This window comes from Cyprinodon tularosa, unplaced genomic scaffold (assembly GCF_016077235.1).
Source record: "Cyprinodon tularosa strain WSP-4 unplaced genomic scaffold, ASM1607723v1 ctg55, whole genome shotgun sequence".
NCBI lineage: Eukaryota > Metazoa > Chordata > Actinopteri > Cyprinodontiformes > Cyprinodontidae > Cyprinodon > Cyprinodon tularosa.
In genome coordinates, this window is record NW_024039285.1 from 1,616,559 (window position 1) to 1,641,663 (window position 25,105).

The following is a 25,105-nucleotide window of genomic DNA, read 5'->3' on the forward strand; positions in this document are numbered from 1 at the left end:
CAAAGCAATACTGCTTAATTGTCCAAACACATTATATTTACCTGTTTGTCTTTGTTTAGGCTAACAAATCCAGATAAAATATTTCCTACTTCTGGAAACGTTTATTCTGGAGGCTTCGTTAGAAGGATTTTCTACAGATATGTGTAATCAAACTGGAGCTCTGAAAAAGATCTCTATTTCAGGACAGTAAATAATATGATAGTCAAATAATAATATGACAGTAATAATAATATGAATCTTGTGTCTCAGAAAACTTTGTTTGTAGTTTGTCTCTACACATTTTCTTTTTTCTTTGGAATAGATGATCAGAGTAGTCTTGGTTTGATAAGCTTAGGAGATAATTATCCTGGTAATTATTGCATGATACCAAATATTGAACCGTTACCTGCCAAGGTCAAGCAATGGTTTTGCCAACCATGGTACGAAGCCAGTCAAGGGATTGAAAACTATGAATAAGATGCAGGTTCTGGTGCAAAGCTTTATGTTATTTGCTTTACACATCCCAAACCTGTTTTGACTTAAATTTGGGGTTATAACTTTTTTAAAACACCAACATGTGTTAAAGCTCTGACCTTGATGTCACTCTGAAATGAGAGAAAAATGTTTATGACGAACAGAAACATCTCAGGAACCACCAAAGCTCAAGCCTGACAAAAATCGAAAGTTTAGGATAATCGTTGTAACTGTGAGGCAAAAGATTAATTGATGAGGGATTCATCTGGCCAGACTGATTAGAATGTTTTTCCGAATGGATTAAGAAAGTGGACCTTTTGTCTTGAAATCTCTTTCCCTAAAGTCTGTGTTTAAAAACATAGTTGTGTTTCAGAAAATCCAAATAAGTGTTGATTCAATACCTCGGACTAGAGCAAGATGTTTATATTGGAATCATATGACAAATATACACAGGAGGTTTTTCATAGTGTGAAGATATAAAGAAAGCTTCTTAAAGATTAAAACAATAGAATTCAGAACAAAACAGAAATGGTAGGACAAAGGGGGAAATAGTAGAATTAAGTTTATGAGGTAGAAGTTGGCAGCTTCCCTATGCTTTTATTTTATCTCCTGCTTTTTCAATGTGCTTAATCCTGTCCCAAGGGGACCTGCTCATCTTATGTGACTGGAATTTTTGGATCAGTCACAGCAGCAGGGATAATGGGTGTAAAGGAGCCTTAGCCATAACAGTTCCACTGAGAATGAGAAGGTAATAGTGGCTCAGGAATGTCTACCACCAAAGGCACCAACAGGTAGTAAGCAGCAGAAACAGGATGGTTCACATTATCTCTGCAGGGCCTGATAGTTACAACCCCAAGACTGTCATCAGGACTGTTTAATTCATAAGCTTTGTCTGCTCAATGAAAAAAAAAATCCCATTGCTAACTTAATTAGGAGGCTTGTTCATTGTAACTTAATTAATTCTACTGAACAAGACATAACATTCTAAAGCATGAATAGAATTTATCCTGATTCTTTTTTTTCTTTCCCTTGTGCTCAGGTTTGGTACATGGATGGATACCATAATAACCGCTTTGTTCGGGAGTACAAGTCTATGCATGACTTCATGACGTCAGACAACTTCACGTCCCACCGACTGCCGCACCCTTGGTCAGGAACAGGTCAGGTCGTCTACAACGGCTCCATCTACTTCAACAAATTCCAGAGCCACGTCATCATCAAGTTTGATTTTCGCACCTCCTCTATTAGCAAGTCTCGGCAGCTCGACTATGCCGGCTTCAACAACGCTTATCACTATGCCTGGGGAGGCCATTCAGACATTGACCTGATGGTTGATGAAGGAGGCCTGTGGGCTGTCTATGCCACCAACCAGAATGCAGGCAATATTGTCATTAGCAAGCTGAACCCCAACACCCTGCAGATCATCAAAAGTTGGACCACCAACCATCCCAAACGGAGCGCTGGAGAGTCTTTTATGATCTGTGGAACACTCTATGTTACAAACGGATACTCTGGAGGGACCAAGGTATATTATGCCTACTCCACCAACTCTTCCACTTATGAGTATATTGACATTCCCTTACAAAATAAGTACTCGCATATCTCCATGCTAGACTACAACCCTCGTGACAGAGCCCTGTATGCTTGGAACAATGGCCACCAGGTGCTCTATAATGTGACACTGTTTCACGTTATCCGCTCAGAGGAACTGTAATAGGTGAGGATTCAATAAATATCGACAAATGTTGTCTGTGAAAAAACAAAAACATTGATTCTATTAATTTTCCAAAACAAAAGACCACAACAAGAACATCTTGTTAAGGCAAAGAATTGAAGGACCATATCCATGAATGTAAAATGGATAGAATGTGTATGTGAATACAAATCTTTTACTGTGTTTCATTCCAAAATTATGTCATACCTTAAAATCTGCAATATTATTTAGCGCAAAACAAAAGAAAAAAATCTAAGAAATATTTAAATATTTTGTAAATAAATGTCTTAAAATTAGTTTTGACTTTATGGTGTACTTTATTTTGATAGTTATCCTTAGAGGTTTTTTTTTATTTTGGAATGAAACTCTTTAATCATTTGTTGTCTAGAAAAAAGAATGTAAAATTAGAATATATTAGACTGAAAACATTGAGAACAGATGCCAGTTAAAGAGAAATTATCACGCCTTTTTTATATAAAGCAAATATCAACCCAAGGTCATTCCAGAGGCTCCTGTTTTTTCTGCAGAACTCCTTCCAGATGAACTTTTTGGTGGCCAGTAAGGAGGGTTGGGAAACCTGAACAAAGACTGTTGTTTATAAACTGTACGAAATCCCACCCTGCCCTGGGCCCATAAATAAAAGTCGGAGGCTCTAGTCAGAGGACTGTATAGCCAAAAGGAGGTGATCTGTCATATCATTTTTATCGAAATACAGTAGCAAATCTAAAGTCTGTAGTAAAACAATATCATCTACTAAAAGACCTGAAGGCACTGACTGTTGATCGCACTGTTTCTGTTCTTTTTTTTAATCAGATTTTTCAGCATTAGTGATTATTTGTTGAAAAGGCTTTCTTTGCATGATTGTTTTCTATAATGCCACTCTGCTCTGCTGAATGTGTTTTGCTGTATTATACTGTAAATCAAGAAAGGAGTTGGAGGAAGGAACTAATTCAAGGATTTACAAAACTTTTTAGTTTTCCCTATTTCTTCCTGTTGAACCACTATGTTCCATTTGTTTCCTTTTCTTAGCCTCCATTTTGAATGTTCTTGTACCACTTTAACCGTCAATACTAATTTTGCCTACTTGTTTTTATTTTATTGGACTGTGTAGGAGGAATCTAGCTAGCTCATTAATCTATGTAAGAAGCTAAAAAATATATATTAATAACAGAATGTATGAAATATTGTCCTGTTGGCAAGGGAACATTGGTCCCCTATCCTCATCCCACATCATGAACTTGAAGTGGGGAGGGATATACATTAAAAGGGTGTTCCATCACATGTCATGTAACACCCCCACTGTTAGTGGAGGATAATGTTTGTTAAATGTATGTATACCCTTGCTTAAGGCAACAGCTTTTCACTCTTTTTGCGCTTTGCTGGACATGTGTTGTATCTGAAATGAGATGGTTAATGATTCGTGTCAATAAAACAAACAAATCTAGCCATTGGGTTGTAGTTTTTAAAAGTTTTGGCATGTCTTTGACAGCATATTTGGTTTTTATTAATATTAACACACTTTTCTATTTTTGGATTACCAAGTTTTTAGAAACTTATTTGTAGTTGACATCTTTATTATCTGTAAAACTCTTAAAAGGGCATCCCTAAGAGTCACTGCATAATTTTAACTCTTGGCCAGTGGCTGAAAAACAGGTTTAAACCTGGAAACAATTGACCTTTGTTGACCCATGTCAAATGACTTAGCAAAGAAATACTGATATTCTTTCACATTCAAAGCCATATGTTAGCACAAAATCCAAAGTATAAAGATGAGAATGTGTGGGACTAGTCACATTTTGAACAAAGCCAATAGCATCAAGAAATCATTAAAGGCTGCATTTAAGCTATCAGATTTAATGTCAGCATAGATGTTAAAATCACCCACTATGATGATCTTATCAGTATTTAACACTTGATAAAATATGATCTCTGTAAACTGATCTAAAAGATCAGTAAGGACCGATTGGATGATACAAAGTTACAAAAATAATAATTCTAATATTTCTAATTATTGCCGTTAAAGGGATAGTTCCTGTGAGCAGAGTTCTCGTCCAGTTTTGGTCAAGCCAAAAGTAGTCCGGCAGGTTTGCTAGACCCAGCGAAATAAAACGTTTCTCTTCCCAAAACATTATGTGTTCAAAAGAGTGATATTTTTGCATCCCAAAAACGTTGTAGTGGAAAAAGTCACACGTCGTTATCACTTGGTCCTATTTTCTCTCTGTTCGTATCAGTGCGCGCCGTCATTCAGACAGCTAGGGCCTACTAACCTGACAACAGCCAGATGCATGTCAGACATGCATCTGGCTGTTGTTGAGCTCGCTGTCTGAATGACGGCGCGCACTGATACGAACAGAGAGAAAATAGGACCAATTGATAACGACGTGTGACTTTTTCCACTACGTTTTTGGGATGCAAAAATATCACTCTTTTGAACACATAATGTTTTGGGAAGAGAAACGTTTTATTTCGCTTGGTCTAGCAAACCTGCCGGACTACTTTCGGCTTGACCAAAACTGGACGAGAACTCTGCTCACAGGACGCTGCCAGGGGTAAGTCAGTGTGATTGCATGACACTGGTGATGGGGATGCCATACAGATTCATGTCAAAAATACCGAACTATCCCTTTAAGGGGGGGATTGTCTCCTGTAATACCTGAAACCTGTCTATGATTGTTAAGAGTCGGTCGTTAAGGAGGTATTGTTCACTGGCTGGAGCGGGTAGGTCCCTCATTCCTCTGTGATGGGGTGGGGGGTTTGATATCTAGAAGGGATCATGTCTATGATTGAATTGTATGTTTTTGGAAGCTGTGATATGTCAGGTTAAGCTGTTTAAGGGCTGCCGTTGTGTGGCGATAGTTTGCAGGATGGTGCGTGTTTTATGTGGCCATGACCGAGGGGCGAATTAAGTTTATATTAGGTTTAGGGTTAGGTTGGTGTTGGTAATGGTTAGGGTTATGAAAATGAATGCAATATGAATGGAAATTAATGGACGAGCACTCCCCCACCCTAAAGACAGTTCTAGAAGAATAAAATAATGTACTGTACTGCTAGACATTATGTTTTTATTAGCATTACATAAGCTTGGTCATATTTCAAATTCCAAAATAGTTTTGTAGCTTTATTTCTTAGTCCAAGAATCAGATTCTAGAACAGAATAGAGTATTGTAAATCTTTCTTGTCCCTGCCTTAGTCCATGGGCAAGCTCATTTTTAGTGATATGGAGAAATGTTTTATTTTTCAAGCATTATCTTTACCTGTATATTTGAAAACAGGCTAAATGTTCTTTGTCTCTAAACACTTCTCTTTCCTATGGGTTTGATAGCGTTTCACCACAAACAGCCCACAAGGGCTTTCTTTCACTTTTTACATCTACTCTTTGAAACTATTCCTTTTCTGCTCACTCAACAAGTATACCATCTTTGATTCGCTCTCCATCAAATCAAGTACTAGTTTTCTTCTTTTCTGTCACCGTTCAGCCAGTCAGTCTTTCCCGTTCTTTGTTGCTCCCACTCCTCCACTACCTCTCAGTCCTCTGATGTTGCAATCGATGAATAAATGATTGCTTCTATTTTCACTCCGAGTGCTTGCTTGACACAAACTGCTTTGTTCTCCAGAACAATAGGACTAAAAATTTTGGAGATGGAAAAAAAAATAAAGTTGCACGCAGAAGCAACATGTTCCTTGGAGGATCTTACTGTGAATGACGCTATGAGCTGTCACTCAATACCTGAATATATTTGCATCTTCAAGTGATGAATTGTGCATTAGGAAATATATCAGAGTTGTCTGTATCCTTCAGTTCTTGCCATCCGCATCACAAACTCATACACCCTTGAATTTGACAGTTACACTTTGTTTCATCATTGTGCATGTTGGCCCTCTATTGCAATTATTTCATATTCGCTTAGGAATTCTTGAAAGTGAAGAAGGATAATTAACGTTCACATACCTTGCCCTTTTACTACTATCACAGTAGCATTCATTCTGAGAAGAAAAAAAGCAGAGAGGTCTGACCTGCTCAACAAACATAAAGGGTTGTTCACATTTTTCTTTTTCCCTCTTTTCAAAATCAAGACTTTTAGTCAAATAAAATACAAGATGAAAATGGGATAACTCCAGAGTGGCTATCACCTATCAATACATTTTATTGTGGTAGCTTTCTGGGTTTCATAATATGTCTCTTTCTCTTCCCTGCTGTTTATCTTTTATCGTTGCTGCCATTATATATTCATTTATGGATTAGATTCTTAGTTCACTCTTCTGTTCAGTGCATATTCTGTATTACTATTCTGTTAGACTTCTTACCAACTTCTTCTCTGTTCGCTCTCGTTCATTTTCTCTCTCTTTATTAGTCTCACCTGTTCCTCAATCTCACCTAACTTGGTGAACTTGCTGACCATTCTTTTCCTACTTACTTCTCCCATATATTAGCTCCCTGGTTTTAATATCTCACAGCTTGTTTCTTTGGTTACAGTGCATATGTCTTCATTATTCCATTTCCATACCTGAATTTCATGCTTTTATTCTTAAAATATTCTATTTTCAACATGCTACCCTTAAGTTTGTGTCTGCAATTTGGACCTAGAAACAATCACACAGACATCACAATCAGCTTTATAAGAGTTTAGTTGCATCTATTTAGCACAATCTATTGTTAGAGTCTTTAAAGCTAAGACCTTTAACCAAGTCAGTTATTTTAACTCCCTGGATGGGTTAAATACTGTAGCTTTGAATATATAAAGAGATATTTCAGGTTTTCGGTAAATTTATATTATCTAGTCATGAATTTTCAGGTATCACTGGGTTTTCCATTAGATACTTATTTAGGTTTGACTGAGACATTCTAACATGAGGTGAGTTTTATTCTAGTCCTTAGTGGACGGTGCCCTGTATTTCTTTTTCTTGTGCCTTCTTTAACAATCCTGAATCAAATTATTAGTAAATTAGCCAGGCAATGCAAACTTAACTGTGAGCTAATTAGGGCATTAGATCAATAGATTAGAGACCCATGAATGTTTTGATCAATTTTTTTTTCTTTTTCTTTTTTATTAATATATACATTTTCCAGCGACTAGATCAAGTCTTTAGAAAAAAGTATTTTGTAAAATATATTCTTCAGTGTTTTCTATATTAAGCTTCATCCATCTTCCTTTCTGCTGTTTCGAGATTTGCTTCTTATATCCCCACATGATGCCACCAACAGTGTTTTACAATCAGAATAGCTTTCTGCCAGGGGTAGGGTATTTTTTTATGTTGATTGCACTGGACCAAAGCATTTTCTTGACTTTTTGATTTGTCTCTTAAATGTCAAAAGGTGAAACAATGCTGATGTATTTCTTTTAGTGCAGTATGAGCTTCTTTATGGCTACTTTTTGATGTAAGTTTTGAATACATAATCAGATTCCTGTAGCTCCTCCAGCACTAACACTGCTTCTCTCATTCATACTGTCTTTGACTGGCCTCTTTGACTGACCCAAGTCAGTTTATGGTTTTGTCACTCTTTTTTAATCAAACAGATTTTTTAGGCATGTTCCATTTGCTACACGTATCTAGAGTAAATACAGAATCAACAGGACATCTACATTTTCAGGTAGAGTTATTTTCAAATTTGTAATATTTTACTTTTTTGCAAATAACCACTTTGAAGGCTCTACAACAAAACCTGAGTGCTATACATTGCAGTATTTTAACTTGACAAATTCACTCTAAAAACAATTTTATGATGCTATTTTGAGTGAAAAAAGAGATTACGGTAAAGAGGTTCGACTTTTGAAAAAATAGTTGTATGGGTTTAGTTTTATTTAAATTTGTTAAATTTAATCAACTCTTAAGATTAAAGGGGGCTAAACAGTATCTGGCCTGAGAATTTCCCTTCACCTTGTAAGCTCATTTAAACTAAATACAAAAAGACACATCCTGAGACTTTTTCAACAATTCTTTTCATATGATTTCATTTTAAATATTTTCTCCCCAGATTAATCTCACAAGGCGCAAGTAGAAAGCAGAAATAATGTCTCAATTTTCATTGGAGCTTGAGGCCTATTACAGGCCTAGTGTGGATTGAAATAACAGCTAATAATAAATCAGTGGGACCATAAAGTTGAGGTCTGAGAGAAGAAAACAAAAACGATAAAGACAATTCATTTTAATTATAGTACAATAAAAAGGCAAAGCAAAATACAGTCAGATGTCCCCTTTGTGATTCTCAATCTGGCACTTACATTTACAGTTGTGTCCTTGTCAGCAGTTTAAACACCTGCTCACTCACAAATTGTCTTCTTAATTTGCATTTTCCGAAATGTGCAGCTCTCAGATACACACATACAGTGCTGTGAATAATAGCCACATACAGAGCAGCTGCCCGACCTGCACTGCCCTTTCATCATGTAGAGTATAATACCAAGTCATCTGGGAAATTTCAAAGGAGCAGTGAATGCTGCATTTAGAAGTGTGGCATTTATAACTTGTCACAGGGAGAGAACGAAACTGACTTTTAAAACAAAACAAAAGAAGGAAAAAAAAAACCCCAAAGTATAGCCACAAGAGAAATAAAGCACAAATTGTAGGGATATATTTTAATGCATAATTAATATTTTCCCCTTCAAACTTGAAATATAAATATATTTCATTGTTGTGGAACATTTATTATCGTAGCATCACTACAACATGAATATTGAGCCAGTGCAACCGGATCTCGCAAAATCCTTTAGCCACCTCCGACTATCATTTTCAAATCATTCTTGTTCTACTTCTTCCTTTAGAAAGGCTGATGAGTCTCCATGATGTCTCTTATTATTGTGAGAGTACTTATATCAAAGTACTAATTTACAATATGCCACTCTTTATGGTTGGACAGTGAAAAACAATTCACTGGTGCAGGTAATGTGTCACATTAGAAGTGCCTTAGTGCATTAGTAGAAGCCTGTCTGATAAGAGGGGTTTCCACCACCGTCACTTCCACACTGCATGTAAACACATCTTGTACACTAGACTGTGAATATATCATAGGAACTCTAAATAAAATTCAAAATTTTTTATTACAAATGTCTTCACACTACTACACAACCACATGGATATTTCCAATGGTGGACAAAGTATTCAACAGTAGTACTTGAGTGACAATTTTTATACTCATAGCCAAATTTTACTCTACAAGTAAAAGTTACTCGTTTAAACATGTACTCAAGTTAAAGTATTGAAGTAATTTTCACTTTTGAAAATACTTAAACATTCAAACATACAAATTATATTTGTAGATTTCTGTCTAATTTTCAGAGTAGTTTTAAAAGAACCTTGTAACTTTCAGAAACCACCTGATGTACTCAATAGTAGAACCACCTTCTACAAATTCTGACACAACTGTGTGTGAATGCATGATGAAAGACTGACATATGTAGAGTGTGGAGTTCCTGCAGCAATATTAATAGTTAAAAGCTTAGATAGTATAAAGCATAATATTCTGAGCTCCTGTTATTTCTTGAGTTAGCACCGACACTCAAAACTTTGACAGAATAGTACAACCCCTTGTCTTTTTTATTCTTGGGCCTCGAGAATATAAAAATGGATTTTCATATTTCTTAGAGCTATCACAGCGATACTATACTAAAAAAACATTTTCCTATTTTCTCAGTAAATAAATACTTGTATTCTGCACCACTCTAGACATTCTGCAAATGTATTTAAGACAGTAGTTGTTTTGGTGAAAAAGTGGTAGATGACCCTACGATGAAAAATAAAAAGGAAGGATGATCCAGGACTGTTTCAGAAAAGATACCGTTACCTTGAAACAGATCAACCCTAAAGGTAGCTGGCAAGTCAGTAATGTTTCTTTTCTTTTCTTGGATATGTTTTGGAGGACAACTGGCTGGACGGTATTGGATTGTTCCACCATGGAGTTATCATGTCTATCACTGCTAATCAGTGAGAATAAGGAGAAAACCATTTCTAATGGTTATATTTTTTTTATTTTTATGTAATTTCTGAAGAAGAAAGACAAAAACAATATCTAAAAAATAAACTACTGAGGTGGGCTTCTTAGTGATGCTCAGGGAGTTTGCATGTTCTCCCTGAGCACGCGTGGGCTCTCTCTCTAGGTACTCCTGCTTCCTCCCACAGTCCAAAAAATGACTGTTAGCGTGACGGAAAATGGATAGAAACTATTGGAGTGCTTCTGGCAGATGGTGCAAGCTGGTCAATCTTGACGGATCACCGGCCTCTAGAGTAACACAGAATGGACTTTAAAGGTAGGTCCCTACCTCACTGTATGACCTGTCAGGTGTCCATTTTCATCATTGTTTATTTTTTTTCATGCTTAAATCTACTTTGTGTGTTACTAACTTACTCCATAAGTCATTTAAATACAAAACGGTGTACCAAGGGAGCCGTTGGTATGTTACAGCTGCATATCTATTCCTTTAATAAAAATGAACAATAAGGTTTAAGTAATGCAGAATAAATTTTTATGAATGTGAACCTCTGATAGAAAGTGTAACTGCTATCCAAAAGTAATTGGACAGTTCTTGTCACACTTAAGTGGCCACAAGTTGTGATGACACATGTGCTACATACTGTAAAGCATTTTGTCGAGGAATATGGGTGGTCCTCTGCCAAGGTTCAAGTCTTGTGTGTGTGCACGTTTAATGTGCACTTCTATATCTGTGCAGATTTATCCATGGGTATGTAATGCTAACGAGCTGTGCAGCCAAAATGTGTGCCATCTGTGTACACAAGAGATTTCACACGCTTGTTCTAGTTTAAGAGCTGTGCCAGTGTTCTTCTCAGGGACATCGGCCAATCGTCAGAGGGAAGCTAAGAGCAACATGCTCCAGATCATTAGACAGTCACATCTTTACCACAGTTATTTTAAATAACATGGTCTTCACAATAAGAGTGATGGAATTAGTCTTCCTTATGAAATAAAGAATCATATTTGAAACAACATATTGTTTTAAGTGGCTTGAGAATCCCTACAGCCATAAAGGGTAATGAAAACTGCTGGAACACATTCTAACCCCTTTTTTAGATAAGTATTTGGGTATAAATTATGGAGAACTAACTGAGACATAAAAATAAGCACAGCAACATAAACATAAATGATCGAGGATCTTTATTTATTCACTTTTGTATTACAAAGTTGGTTATGTATAACCCATATAATTTTCAACATCTCTTTTTAAATGCACTTATTGTTGTGTATGCAATATTATTTGTGTCTGTTTCATTCCTCCTTAGTATGTTTTACTTGATTTTTTTCTTCAATGCTATTTATTTCTGCCAGTCCATCCTACATTTCTGTATGTGTTTCTGCATCAACATGCAGTTGATGATGGGCTGGTCTCGAGAGTACAAATATGATAAGTGATAAAGCCAGGCTTGACATTGCATGATCATTGCATCCTGACTTGGCCAGTAGCAACAGTTGTGGCTAACTCAGGTCTGGTTTCGGTATTTAGCTAAATGCAGGTCCACAACTTTTTTTGAGAGTTTACTTGATCCAGTAAGCAATGGCAGATCAACTAAATGCCTTCATTTCCTAACATGTTCTCTTAACTGAAAAAGTCCTAATTTAAGGAGTTACTCGTAAATTTACTGCAATGAAGAATTGTGAACATATAAACTAACAGTGGTACTCCATTTTGTAACATCTGGCAGCTGATAGATTTATTACTTTTTTTCTGGTCACTAAGTCCAACTGTGGTATAATGATATAAGCCTTTGACTTTAATATCATAAGAGGCATCTAGTATAAAAACTTTGTCAGGCAGTGGATTTAATTTATTACTACTCAGTTTTGTTAAACGTCTTATCAATATCCATATAGAACCAATATGTCTAAACCAAAGAAAATCCGGTAACAAGTCAAAATTATATAACAAAATTTTGCGACTGGTTGTATCTGGATTAAAGCTGAAGTCTGTAAGTTTTTAAAAATCACTTTTTTGTCATATTGGCTAAAACTGTCCCTATGCCCAGACAGCAGTACATGTGATATGTAACCTGTGAAAAAAACTGCTTCAATTGGTACCGCCTACTGCCTGTATTTCAATCTGGAAAGAATAATTTGGGACGAGTCAAAACAACCAATCACAGCCAGAGGAGCGTCTGATGGAGTGTCAATCACAGCTCACACGCGCTGATTCCCATGCAGAAGCAGAGAGGGTGGGGGAGTGGCGTGAAAGCTGTTTTTCTTCAAATTTTCAGTCGAAGTCTGCTCTCTTCTCAATGTTACAGACTGCAGCTTTAAGTGCTGACTATATTCTCGTACTTATTTAAGCAGAATTTCTGACCCTTAATCTAAACAAAGGGAGGCCTATTTTAGAAAGGATCCATGGAGGGAGAGGTTCTGGAATCATGGACTGAGCCAGGTCATCTTGCCTTGATGTGGTTAGCATCATAGCTCGTCTTAAGCAATAAGATGTGAACAGGTAATTCAATGCAAATTAAAAGTTTATAGACTTGACAAGCCTAACACAAATCCCTCTTGCTTAAAACTGATACTATGAAGGCATTTCCTGTTAACAAATAATAATAATAATAATAATAATAATAATAATAATAATAATAATAATAATAATAATAATAATAATAATAATAATAATAATAATAATAATAAATAATAATAATAATTGAACTTTATTGATCTCACTTTGGAGAAATTTATCTCTGCATTTAACCCATCCCCTCGGGGAGCAGTGGGCTGCCATTGTGTGGCGCACAGGGAGCAGAGTTGGATTAATAGTGATGGTGAGATGAAGCCTCATGAGCCATTAATGGCCAAATTGCACAATCCTCACAGTTCATGAAGCTTTGTGTGAACATGTCACCACCGTGGAGTGCATAACTACAGTTAGCAATACAATCTCTGATTTTTTGCAATTGTTTTTCTTTTTTTCCCATTTAAGTTTGAAATTGTAAATGATTGGGGTGTATAATCAATCTTTTGTAAGTTTTTTTTGTGTGTAAAATCTCTTAGAACAGAGCAATTATTCAAGGCACTCTGTTTTTCTGCCATTTTAGTGAAATAAGCTCAAGCAGACAGTGAAAGTGTTTGTGCAAATAATACTTTTTCCACAGTTTTTGGTTTTAATCGGGTTGGAAGTTATGTGTTCAACCAATCTTCGGCTAAACAAACCAATCTAATTTGGCAGTGTTTTTACCCAATCTATATTTGTATTGGAGTGAACCAGTCTTACAGCTGATGCCACTCGAAGAGGTGACCATTTCTTTGAAGGCAATACTAGTTAACACTGATGTTACAACTGTAACCAGTTGCTTAATCAGAATTTGATCATTACATTGTTTTATCTAACCAAAATAGTTTTAACCTACTAGATTCTGTCCAACTGACATCAGCTCTCCTATGAACTCCCACATCTTGACTGAGTAGTGAGGCCAGGGGAGCGGTATTGGGGGGAAAAGTTTGGACAATTCTAAGGGCCCTTGACCAAGGGGGGCCCTAAAGAAGAAGAAAAGATTTGTCCCACGCAATTTTTCAAATATTAAAAGAAGATCCAGCAGTGAAATAAATAATCTTCATGTTCCCCCCTCATTTTTCAGCAGTAAACAATGAAAAATTGTGTACTGCTGATTGCTTACCTCTCTCATACCCCCTTTCCTGTCAGCCTACTGTCAGAAAAACTAGCCACTAGTGCCATTAAAAAATAAAAAATAAATAAATAAATTGTTTGGTCCTGCATCGAATCACGTCTCCCCACCTGTCAACGGCACTTTGCTCGTACAGGGGCTTAAATGCCACGTGTGTATCATTTGACATAGTGATAACGAAAGAAACAATTAAGCAAGAAAATGAGTAAATAAGCAGCATAAAAATGGCCATGACTGGGTTTCAAAAAGGAACAAAAAGTAAGAGGACAGAGGATGAAGACGTCCAATACCTTAAAACAGTTCCCCCCCCTCTTTTTTAATTCAGAAAGGTTTCTTAACTGAATATTTGAAATTAATGATAGATTATTAAGTGAATTAAGATAGCTATTTGCTAGATACAACTACTTAGTTATACTTCCTCATTGTCGGAGTGGAATCACATCATTAATGATGCCGCCCAGCTGGGTGCTGTCTGCAAGTTTTTTATTATTTTGTTGTGTTTTGTTTTTAGTTTTCAAGAAGAATTAAACACGGATTAATCGAGTATTTATTAAGCCTATTGTGTGTCTGTAAACACCACAGAGGCAAACAGGGCTGAGAGGTTACATTTACCAACCAGAACAGACAACAGGAAAACGCCTTAGTCGTGGGTTAACATAATTAAACACTAGAAGATGTTTAGCGGGATGTGTACATTAAATCACTGTCTTAGTCCCTCCATCATCACGTAAACAGATGATCCACCAGCAGCCACATTTCTTCTGATAATTTTCTTTTCAATAAAAATGACATTGGCAATATAAAAGTTACTTTTCAGTGTATCTTTATAGCAGGTTCTCTCAAAGTTCTCCTCTAAATGAATCACGCCTTGACACACGCTTTGGGGAAACGGCCCCTCCATTATTCGACACACGCCTTGAAGCCTCGGCTTAAGTCATTACATCACTGGGTGTTAAGGGTTTTCGCTCAGGAACCCAGATTTGAGACGTGGGGATCAAATTGGATACTTGCAACCTTGTCAGAGCACAAGCGCACTGCTCTAACCCACTAGGCCAACACTCACCACCAATGCAGGGGGTCCTGGCCACATGAAGTGTACATCCTTTTCCAACAGACTTTAATTCCATCTAGCCATCAGGTTCCATGTGATAGTTCATATTGTGGAACTCCGGTCCAACTTTGCTGACAAAGAAGCCTTGAGCTTAAAAACCCAGCATTATCTGTTGCTGGTACTGGCCATTGTTTTAACGGATGAGGAGACTGCACTCTATGCCCATCAAGTGACTGAAATGGCACCCTATTCTGTCTTGGTCAGAACTTTTCATATAAAGTCCCTTTCTGCACGCTGCTGAGCCAGTTCTGATTTCCGAGTTGCTGTTCTGCCCCTCTCTGCTGGTAAGCTGCTGCAATCTGACAGTTCTCTTACAGGCTTAATGAGACTTGGCTTTAATTGACTGAAGAGAAGATCCGCCTCAGCAGTGAGATCTTCACTGGTACCTGAAGTGCAGATCCAGACTGTAGATTCCTCCCACTACTGTGGCAACCAAACAGTAAAGTATCTTTTCAATTTAGTATTTAATGGCCATGTCTCAATTCACAAGAATGCAAATATGGATTTGTGTCCTCACCAAGTATGTTATTGAAAGAAAACAGGAAAGTATGGACTTAAGGAAAGAACGGGAGCACGCAGAAAAAATCTGGGTTAATTGTGACAGGAGCATACTGGTGACTTGACCACACGTGGAGCTTGTCTGGAGCTGCATTGTAAATGTTATTAATAGCCTCTAGATAATAATAATTTTTTTTTACATTTATTGGGGGAATAATATATATAATCTATATATATATATATATATATATATATATATATATATATATATATATATATATATATATATATATATATATATATATATATATATATATATATATATATATAGATAGATAGATAGATAGATAGATAGATAGATAGATAGATATAGATATCTATATATATGATATGACAGTCAGATGAACACAAATCAATTTAACATTTAGCCAAAAAAAAAAAATCACAGCAGAGCCAGCAGTACTTCACACACGGCTATGCTGAGAGAGGGCTACTGCAGACCGGCTAAAATTAGCCCTGGCTGCAGTTAGCCTTGGAGGTCCGCTGGTTGCCGCGGTTCTCTCAACATCTTACGTTTTTTTAAATTATTCACTAAATCAGTAAATGGGCCTTATAGTGATGCTTAAAGGTATAATGTTCTCGCCTTAAAGGTTCTCAAAACATACTTTTATTGAACAATAGCCACAGAAAAAATTTACTTTTCACTGAATACTCTGAGCTCTGTGAGCGCTCCCCTGAAAGCTGCTGCTGCTGCGTTAAGACAAGGCTGCTCTGATGCAAACTCAGTAAAGAGGGAGGGGCAAGAACAACATCCGGGGACTTTGTCCATTCTCTGTCTTATTGTTCTTGTGATTTGGAACAGTAATAGGGCTGAGGCTGATGATGGTTTTCGAATACAGGAGCACATGAGAACGCACAACTACTGTACACATATTGAGAAACGGCAAATGTGTATTCTTGCCTGGGTGAAGAGAGTTTGTAGTTAAATGATGATTCTTTTATTCAAAAGTATCTCTTTGAATCTCTTTTGCTGATGTGTTTTATGTGATTAAGAGATGTGACATATGTTCAGTTTAGCATTGCTCTAACCACTAGGCCAACACTTTATAACAGTGTCCGCTAGTCTCTAAAAATCAGCTTCCCTTTGAGTAAGTTAACAAATTGAATAGACAGAGACAATATTGCCATTGTGGTTAAAAACTCTGCTTAAAATTATAATCCAAGTTATTGACATTTACTAGTGGTGAAGACAGACTGGATTTTAACAGCTGATTGAAATGTCCATCAGGTAAGCCAGTTATTAACACCTGGTAATTGAGCAAATCATCAGTTGACCAACAACTTATCCTTGACTGAATTAATAAAGTAGGTAACCATAACCTTGGGTTATAGTTATTCAGAAATTCATATTCAAACAGGCAAAATTGCATACACTGCTAAACAATAACTATGCCCTCAAATTGTATATAGAACCTTTTTAAGTCAGATGCCACTGCCGCCCCCAAAGATATTAATAGTATAGGCTAAAGCAATAATATAAACTTAATAAAATACTTGATGCTTGACTTTAGGCTGATAAAGAGACCAAAGCACAAATAAAAAAAAAAATGAATCAAAACTCATTGATTTATGATTGGTGTGAGGCTGAGTTAAAATATACAACACTAGGATTCTCTAAGTCTTTCCGTTAGCCTGGTCTGGAGCAGGTTGGCTGCACAGAAACAATAAACATGGTAAAATAAGTTTATCATGTTGATTGAAATAAAATGAAATCCAAAAAACCCCGGCTTTATCTGCTATCATGCTTTCTTGAAATGATTCAGATCTGTTTATTCAACATCATAAAAACATTGACACCTAATATACTACATTCTCAGCAAGTTATCTGTGGTAATTTCTGGATGCATTATTAAAAATACCAGTTGTGTATGATTGTTGCACATCTCCATAGGTCCTTTGCAACAAAATCCACCCACCTGAATACACTGCTGAAAACAGCATTGTGCTTTTTTGCATATAATTTTTTGTTTTTAGAAGGACCTGCATGACTTAATCAAATGAAATGGATTAGAAATGAAATAACATAAGCACAGAATAAAGTTGCACCAATAAAAAAATACCTTGCAAGATGGGTAAACTTCAAATAAAATTATGAGGCATAAATAAATGGAAATGTCTACTTTATTGAAATGTTATTTACCATATACCTTTAATATGGACAACAAAGCAACACTGAGGCTAACATTTCTACTGAGAACCTGCGAAGGAGGAGTCTTGCAAAGCTAGGCCTGATTACTTTGTTTCACCTGACAGCCCAGAGTCTCCAACAATAGAAGCAAAAACAGAATTAGATGGACCCGGATCAATACCTCCAGGCAGTTTGCCCCTATGCACCACCAATGCATAATTATGTTCTGAACCCTCCCGGTTGAATTGCATGTACAGTCCCTGTACTGCAATGTGAGTGTTACGCTGAATGCATCTGTCCACACCCCTCACTGCTCTTTTTCATCTTCCTGACAATCATAATTGTGTTACTTGTCTCTGTCACGGACTTCTCGCAATAGCTTTTCCCTCACGGCCTCTTTTTCAGTCACCACAAATGTAAATTGGGAGTGACAGGGTAATAGTGAATTTCATCCCTGAAAGACAGAGTGAAGCAGCTTGGTCAATTGAGAGTCAACCAGGAGTTAGTGATTGAAGTCTTTTAACATGGTTGTGCCTCATTTTGTATTTAAGTCCAGTAACTGAGAAGTGTGAGATCTATTAAATGAATTTTTGTTTTGTTTTCTAAGACCACACAAGATACTTGATAAATTAATGCATTAAATTATGTACAGCATCCAAAAAAACAAAAACAAGTTTTTTTTTATGCGTACAGGCCAATTTGGATTGACAACTGATCGACATTTGACCTCTTTTGCATTTACTAAGTGAAAATTTGTACGATCACAATTGTGTGTAAACTCTTATTGGGTTTAATTAGTTTGGTTAAATTTGTTACGCCAGTACAGGGTGAATTATGAAACAGTCCAGCCCGAAGATTTGCAGAGATTTGCATTGAAAAATAATTACAATGAAAATTAGGTAAATTATTTAGAAAATGAAAATGCATTTCTATTATTCCATCTTAATTAGATAACTGAGACAAATTTGCTTTCATAACTATGTTAAGATGTAAGAAATACATTCTGTCAGGACCCCGGTTTCCTTGTGTGAATTAAGAGTTTAAAAATGGAGTAAATTAGATAATTTATTTTTGGTAAAAAAAAAATAAAATAAAGAAGGCTTGACTTTTGTCAAAACTTGGTATCTCCATCATCTCTTGATCACTGAGAAAATTCAGCTTTCCCAGCTGACTATAATCTTGTGCAAAGGTTTTTCATTATATTGCACTTTATCTTCACACATTAATATTGCATGTGTACAAGTAAAAAGTTTGGCAGACGAGGGAGACCAAGCTGCTTTCTCCTGCAATCTGCTGTAAAGGTTTAAAGGAAAAAATAGAAAAAAAAAACTGGAAAATGCAGCCATCAGCTTTGCCCTAACCAAACATCTTTTTAAAGATGTTTAAACGTAAAATCTATGGACCAACAGTGTAGTGTAAACTGAAAACTGGTTTCCATGGCAACTGAGCAAGAACTATGCATAACTTATCTTCCATTGATGCACTTGATATTGAGTTATTGACAGCCTCCCTGCTTGTCTGCTTCATATTCAAAGCTACCACTTAGCCAGTATTTACTCAGCGTAAGATGGAAGAGGTGAAGTTTAACTAACATTGACACTCTTCAGGTTTTTGACTGAAGTCAATTATTCTATTATGACAAGTAATGTGGTCCACATGTTTCAGACATCACCAGAATTCACCATCTTAGAAATCTTGTAGTCCCCTCATCAGCAGTTAGTCATATCAGCCTAATTGGTATAATTTATAATTTCGTTTCATATTTTTCATGATTGGTTGTTATTTAGAAGCTCCAAACAGGTTGTGTCATATTCTGCTGGTATTTTGCAATTTAAGTTTGCCATATACATTTATGTCAATATGATCAGATCTGTTATCAATGTTTTTAAAGTTCACACCTTTTGTTAATTTTTTTTGATAATTTGTGTTCCTTTACCCTCCCTGCTAGATTTCTGCTGATACTTTATTGGGCTTCTTTATGGTCAAGCTAATGTCAAGCTTTTAAAATTTTAAAACTGAGACACAAAGTCAAAAATATATTTTTTTTTCCACCAAACCTTTGCTGCTCATGTTTTGATACAGTGTTTAAAAAACACAGGAAAAGGCGATGTTCTGTTTTAAAACCCTGGAATTAGTACACAGGAATTTTCTCTCAGTATAACTAACACAAAATTAACACAAATTGAAAAATACAATTGTATTCCATTACAAAAACAAATCTGTCTGTCTGTCCAACCGTCCATCCATCTCTCTCTCTGTCTGTTTGTCGCTGTTGCTAAAGGATAATGTGTTTGCGCATAGTACGTTTTGCATTAGTGCAAATATTTTTACTCCATTCTTTTCAGTGATGCTCAAATCATTCAAGTGGTTTATTTAAATAATTCCTGGAAATGAAGGTGACTTTATTTTTTAGCGGATTTAATTTATTTAATTTAAAAAGCATCAGTTCACCTCAAGGCATTGGTTCATCATACGAAACAATTCATTTAAATGATACAGACATATTGGTTTAAAGTGTATTACCTAAGTTAACCCAACTGAATGCGCACTGAGTCACTGACTTTGGCTCTTGGCCAAAAAACAGTAGCTTGTCCCCTTCAGGTTGGAGAAGAGGTTTTACCTTAAGTGGAGAAGTTGAAGTAATTTGGGGGTCCTGTCAATAGACAGATTGGTGTGGCTGCTGTACCTGCCTGTTGTGATGCAGAGAGATGTGAGTGTAAACGCAAAGTTCTCAATTTACCATTGTTTTATGTTCATACCCTCACCTGTGGTCATTAAGTCTAGATCATGACCGAAGGAATGAGATCCTGATAGAAGAAGCTGAACTGAGCTTTCTCCACAGGGTGGCTGGGCTCTCCTCTAGAGATGCTCAGAGTAGACCTGCTTCTCCTCCACATTGTGAGGAGTCAGCTGTGGTAGATTGGAAATCTTTTACTGATGCCTGCTGGACACCTCCCACGGGAGATCTTCCAGGCACGTCCCACCTGAGCAAGACCCAGGGGATGACCGAGGACACCACTGTAGGGATGTCTCTCGGCTGGCCTAAGAGCATCTTGGTCTTCCAGACTGCTGCCCCAGCAGCCCCGTTCTGAATGCTGCAGAAGACCATGAGTGTGACGAGTAAGAGACAAGTACAAGAGAAAATGATTTCATTTTCATTTCTAATATAAAAAGCGATATGTACAACTCCACTACTGTGCTACTGTTGATTGTTTGTAAAAACATGCAAGTAACTTGTATTTTTGCATTCGTTCAGGGAACATCTCTAATCCCTCTTTATTTCTCTTCACCTCCATATCATACTATATAAAGAATGTTAAGGCTAATTTTGGTCTATTCTGTAACACCATTAACTAGGTCTGTATATATAACCTAGTGTCTGGTTAAAACCCTCCAATCTCTGTCCTGGTTGATTAAATCCAGCACATGGAATAAAGACCCAACCTAGCAATTTCTGTTAGTATTTGTTACATGTAGAAAATCTATAAATCAGTTTCAGACCAAACCCTGCAACATTAAAATACTTAAGCAGCTCCATACAGCTCTACCCGCAACCACCCCATCCCCATCTCTAGCTGCCCCCAGGTGCAACGAGGCAGAGAGCAGAATGCGGTGCAGAGCCGTGTGTGGTGACAGTGACATCCATCGCATGCAATGAATAATCAATGAACACCATCTGGTGCATACAACAGGGGAGCACCTCTCCAATCGTTTACTCCAGGATGGCTTTTTCGATTCATTCCTACACACTGTGTTTCAGTATCCATCACCTGTTCTTTCGTCCTGTTTCCTTATTTTCCCACACAAATTTACACAGCAACTGTGTTTCTTCCTTCTATTGTGTCCATCTATCTATCTATCTATCTATCTATCTATCTATCTATCTATCTATCTATCTATCTATCTATCTATCTATCTATCTATCTATCTATCTATCTATCTATCTATCTATCTATCTATCTATCTATCTATCTATCTATCTATCTATCTATCTATCTATCTATCTATCTATCTATCTATCTATCTATCTATCTATCTATCTATCTATCTATCTATCTATCTATCTATCTATCTATCTATATACTACTTCTCATATATACCATTCTACTGCACATGCTTCCAAGAGTTCTGTCTTACTGGCAAGTCATGGTGTTCCTTATTTAAATTCACTGCTACAATTCCCAGTCAGCTAATAAAGTAACCCATTGCCCTTTAACGGACATTTGCCTTTTTGATTAACAATGCCTGAGTAGCTTATTAGGACGGTCTGAAAGTACAAAAAAACTAATACAATAATATGATCTAAAGGACACCTGGTTCAGGATAATAGTTCCTTACTTCAGAGTTACCAACTTGTGAGTCATCTTTTTTATGCCCCAATTCCTTCTTTCCTCACCCTAAAACTTTCTAATAGCTTTAAAAATGTAGCAGTACCTTTCCTTCAAGCCTTCAGTGAAGAGGTACATTTATTTCTCACATTTGCATTTGACCCAGTCTGACAGCAGAGTTAATATGCACCCACAGTATTGGGAAGAGCTTTCTTTTTTATGTCTGTAACTCCACTCAGGCTTGGCACCCCTGTTTCACCTCCTGCTTTTCACCCAAATCCTGTGTCTGATCTTTACATTAGCCCCCCTAAACTATTTTGCATCACCCATCGCTGTTATTTTCTCTAAAAAGTAGCTTCCATTAGATTTGAAAACATGTAGCCAAGCCACATCTGATTTGTTTGTTTTGTTGTATAGTACATTGTCAAGTAAATGGGTGTCTTACCAATTCTGACTACAAAGGATCCTTTGAAGTAGTTGAGACTATTTTTTTATCACTAATAAAAACAACTAAGAATTCTTTATATTCATATTTTCCATCTATAAAAAATATATATATATAATCAACAATTGTCAGTAAGAACATATTGTTGTATTAAAATTATACTTTAAAATTTTCCAAACTGCATATTCTTATCATAACATTGTTTTGTGGGATAGACCAACAGAGGGTGTTTTATAATCCGGAAGTTAAAGCAAACTTATATAAGAGTCCTCCTTTTTTATAAAAAAAAAAATATAAACATTGTGTACCTTCAAATTCAGACTCCTTTTTCTAAACTTCACTAAATGAAACAGACAGTTCAGGAAAAAAAAATAAAAGCAGGGTCAGGATACATTCATACTAATATATAATACATTCATACAATCAACAGCAGGAAAGAAATCTGGTTCATATGTAACCGCAATCCATGTAGGGCATGCATGCAAAAGGCGGTGTTCTGGTCAGATGGTAGCAAGGGTAAAGGTGCAGAGAATGATCTTTTGTTTCCGAGTGGATCATCTAAATAAGTGGTCCTCCTAATTGTCAATCATTCTGCTGATATGTTTACGTAAGGCATCCTTTGTGCTCATTCCGCTAGCTATCTTTTTCTGTGCATTCGCACTTGCAGGCATATATCTGAGTTGACCTATGGTTTCAGACAGTGATTAAAGCTCACCTTTCTCACCTTGGTTCTTTGAAAATGGCCATGGGTATGAGAAGAGAAAAAAGGCCTCAGAGGAGGCAAATAAATCCTGGAATGCCTGGTGCGGAGAGCTTGCCTCGCAAAGCATTATGGGATTTGCTGTCACAGCGGGCCGCTGTCGCCATAGGCTGCCCAACAACGGCGACTAACAATAAGGATGGCGCAGGCACCACGCAGTGGAGGAGTTCTGAGACCAATGGGGAGCAAAAAGTAGTGAACATCTGTCCAAACGGTCAGTTAACTGAGTTCCCTATAAAGTCCAATATATAGTACCTGCTCTATATAGTGATAGAGGGATTTAGGGGTTAGGGCGGACATTCGGACACAGTAAGGTTGTGTGAGCTATGAGAACAGCAACTTTTAATCAGAGCGGGCATGAGGAGAGATGGGGTCGTGCATGCTCTCACACGGCTTTAATAGGTTCTGTACAACCCATTAAACCCATGTTTAATAGGTTTTTTAATAGGTTTTTTTAGCAATCCTGTACCTTCTTGGGAGCGGGTACAGGGTTGTCCTTTTTTTTCCTTTTACGTTGAGAGGCAGGTCTTTTAAAAAATTCAAGATGTTGTTGTTACATTTTTTTTTATAACAAAAAAGAAACTGCTCAAAATCACTGATCCATAAGTTAAAATTGATTTGGAAAAATAGAATTCTCTCTACCACACAAAAAAGGAAGGGAAGCATTTATTATAAAACCTTTGATCATCCCTTTTTGCACAAGAACTATCTGCAAGTGAAACAAGTGGAAGATGTTCCTTTACAAAATCATATTTAAAAGATGGAAAATAATGATTTCCTTTAAGACTGGTATTGATTTTATTGTTCACGTGTAGAAAAACACTGATGAAGACTCATTTGTTTACTTTAAGATTTTTTCTTCATCTCCTTATCTTTCAGACTAACTTGTCCTTCATAGTTGTTTTTGTCTTGTGAAGGACTGTGTGAAATCTGTTTAATATCTAATGCTACATTTCATGCAGCCCCAATTTGTCACACTAACCCCAGAATCGAATTTCAAATAATGTTTTAGAAGCACTGAGACAGACTAAGTGGATAACTTCCTCCCTCTCCCTGAACCCGAGCTTCTAGATGGAAAGTGCTACTCTGCTTCTGCAACATTAGGAGACATTTACTGTCCAAATGTTTCAGCTGCTCCTGCACATCTTAGAACACAAGCTCTGTCAAATCTCTGTTTAATCTAAAGAAAGGACAATTGATGAATACATTAGAAGAATATTTTGGTGTATATCATTCCTTTTGTTTTATGAAGCACAGGGATACATATTTTTTGTATCTTTAGAATGAAATTAAAATGTGGAATTGATAATGAAGTGTATAGTTATGGTTACAAGTGTTTAAGAATTCATTCAGAGAGCTCCTGACCTGCACCCCAAATTCCCCTCAATGTTCCTCTTTTAAAGACTTTCTATTTAAAATGGCTTCTAGTCAAGCTCAAAGAAAATATTGCCTCCTATTGCATTTAATATTCAAAGCCGAAGGCTCACTTGAAAATCTGCACCTTATAAGTCAGGTTTTTAGTAATTTTCAAAAAAAGGGGATGTAAGTTATTGTGGTTTGTATTCCACAAGGAGTCGTTTGCTTTTGAAAGCACAAAACCCTATTAGAGAAGCTGAAATGCCCAGCCTCTTAAAGTGTTCAAAAATGGAGAAGAAAGAAAAGGCATCATTAGTCCTGAGGCTGAAAGGAGCACTCAGCTAGCCACAGGCAAGTGCACAGGAAATTGTATGAAAGTTCATCAAGTGGGCATGCAAAGAAAAAAACCCTTTAATTTCATCCTCTTACTGAACAGATATATACTTAAATGACATTCTCAAAAAGGAAAAGGGGTCTAAGCTTGAAAATTGTGACAGAGACTTAAGGATAAAAAAATGGAAATGCCAAGATGTGTCAAAGCAGAGTATTTGATCAAGATTAAAAGCTTACCAAAAACACGACCTTGCTCAGGCTTGTGTCGTTTACGACTGTGTTTTTTAGTTTGATAATCTAAGGATGCAAAACATT

General features: G+C 36.6%; 1 protein-coding gene across 2 annotated transcripts in view; it reads left to right on the plus strand.

The window, feature by feature from the left end:
- olfm1b (olfactomedin 1b) overlaps positions 1-3,611 on the plus strand; it is a 37,653-nt gene extending 34,042 nt beyond the window's left edge. For both annotated transcript variants that reach the window (XM_038305005.1, XM_038305004.1), the window contains exon 6: positions 1,493-3,611. In XM_038305005.1, the coding sequence (XP_038160933.1) occupies positions 1,493-2,167 (675 nt within the window). In that variant the 3' untranslated portion in view covers positions 2,168-3,611. The remainder of the gene's footprint in view (positions 1-1,492) is intronic.
- The last annotated feature ends 21,494 nt before the right edge of the window (positions 3,612-25,105 follow it).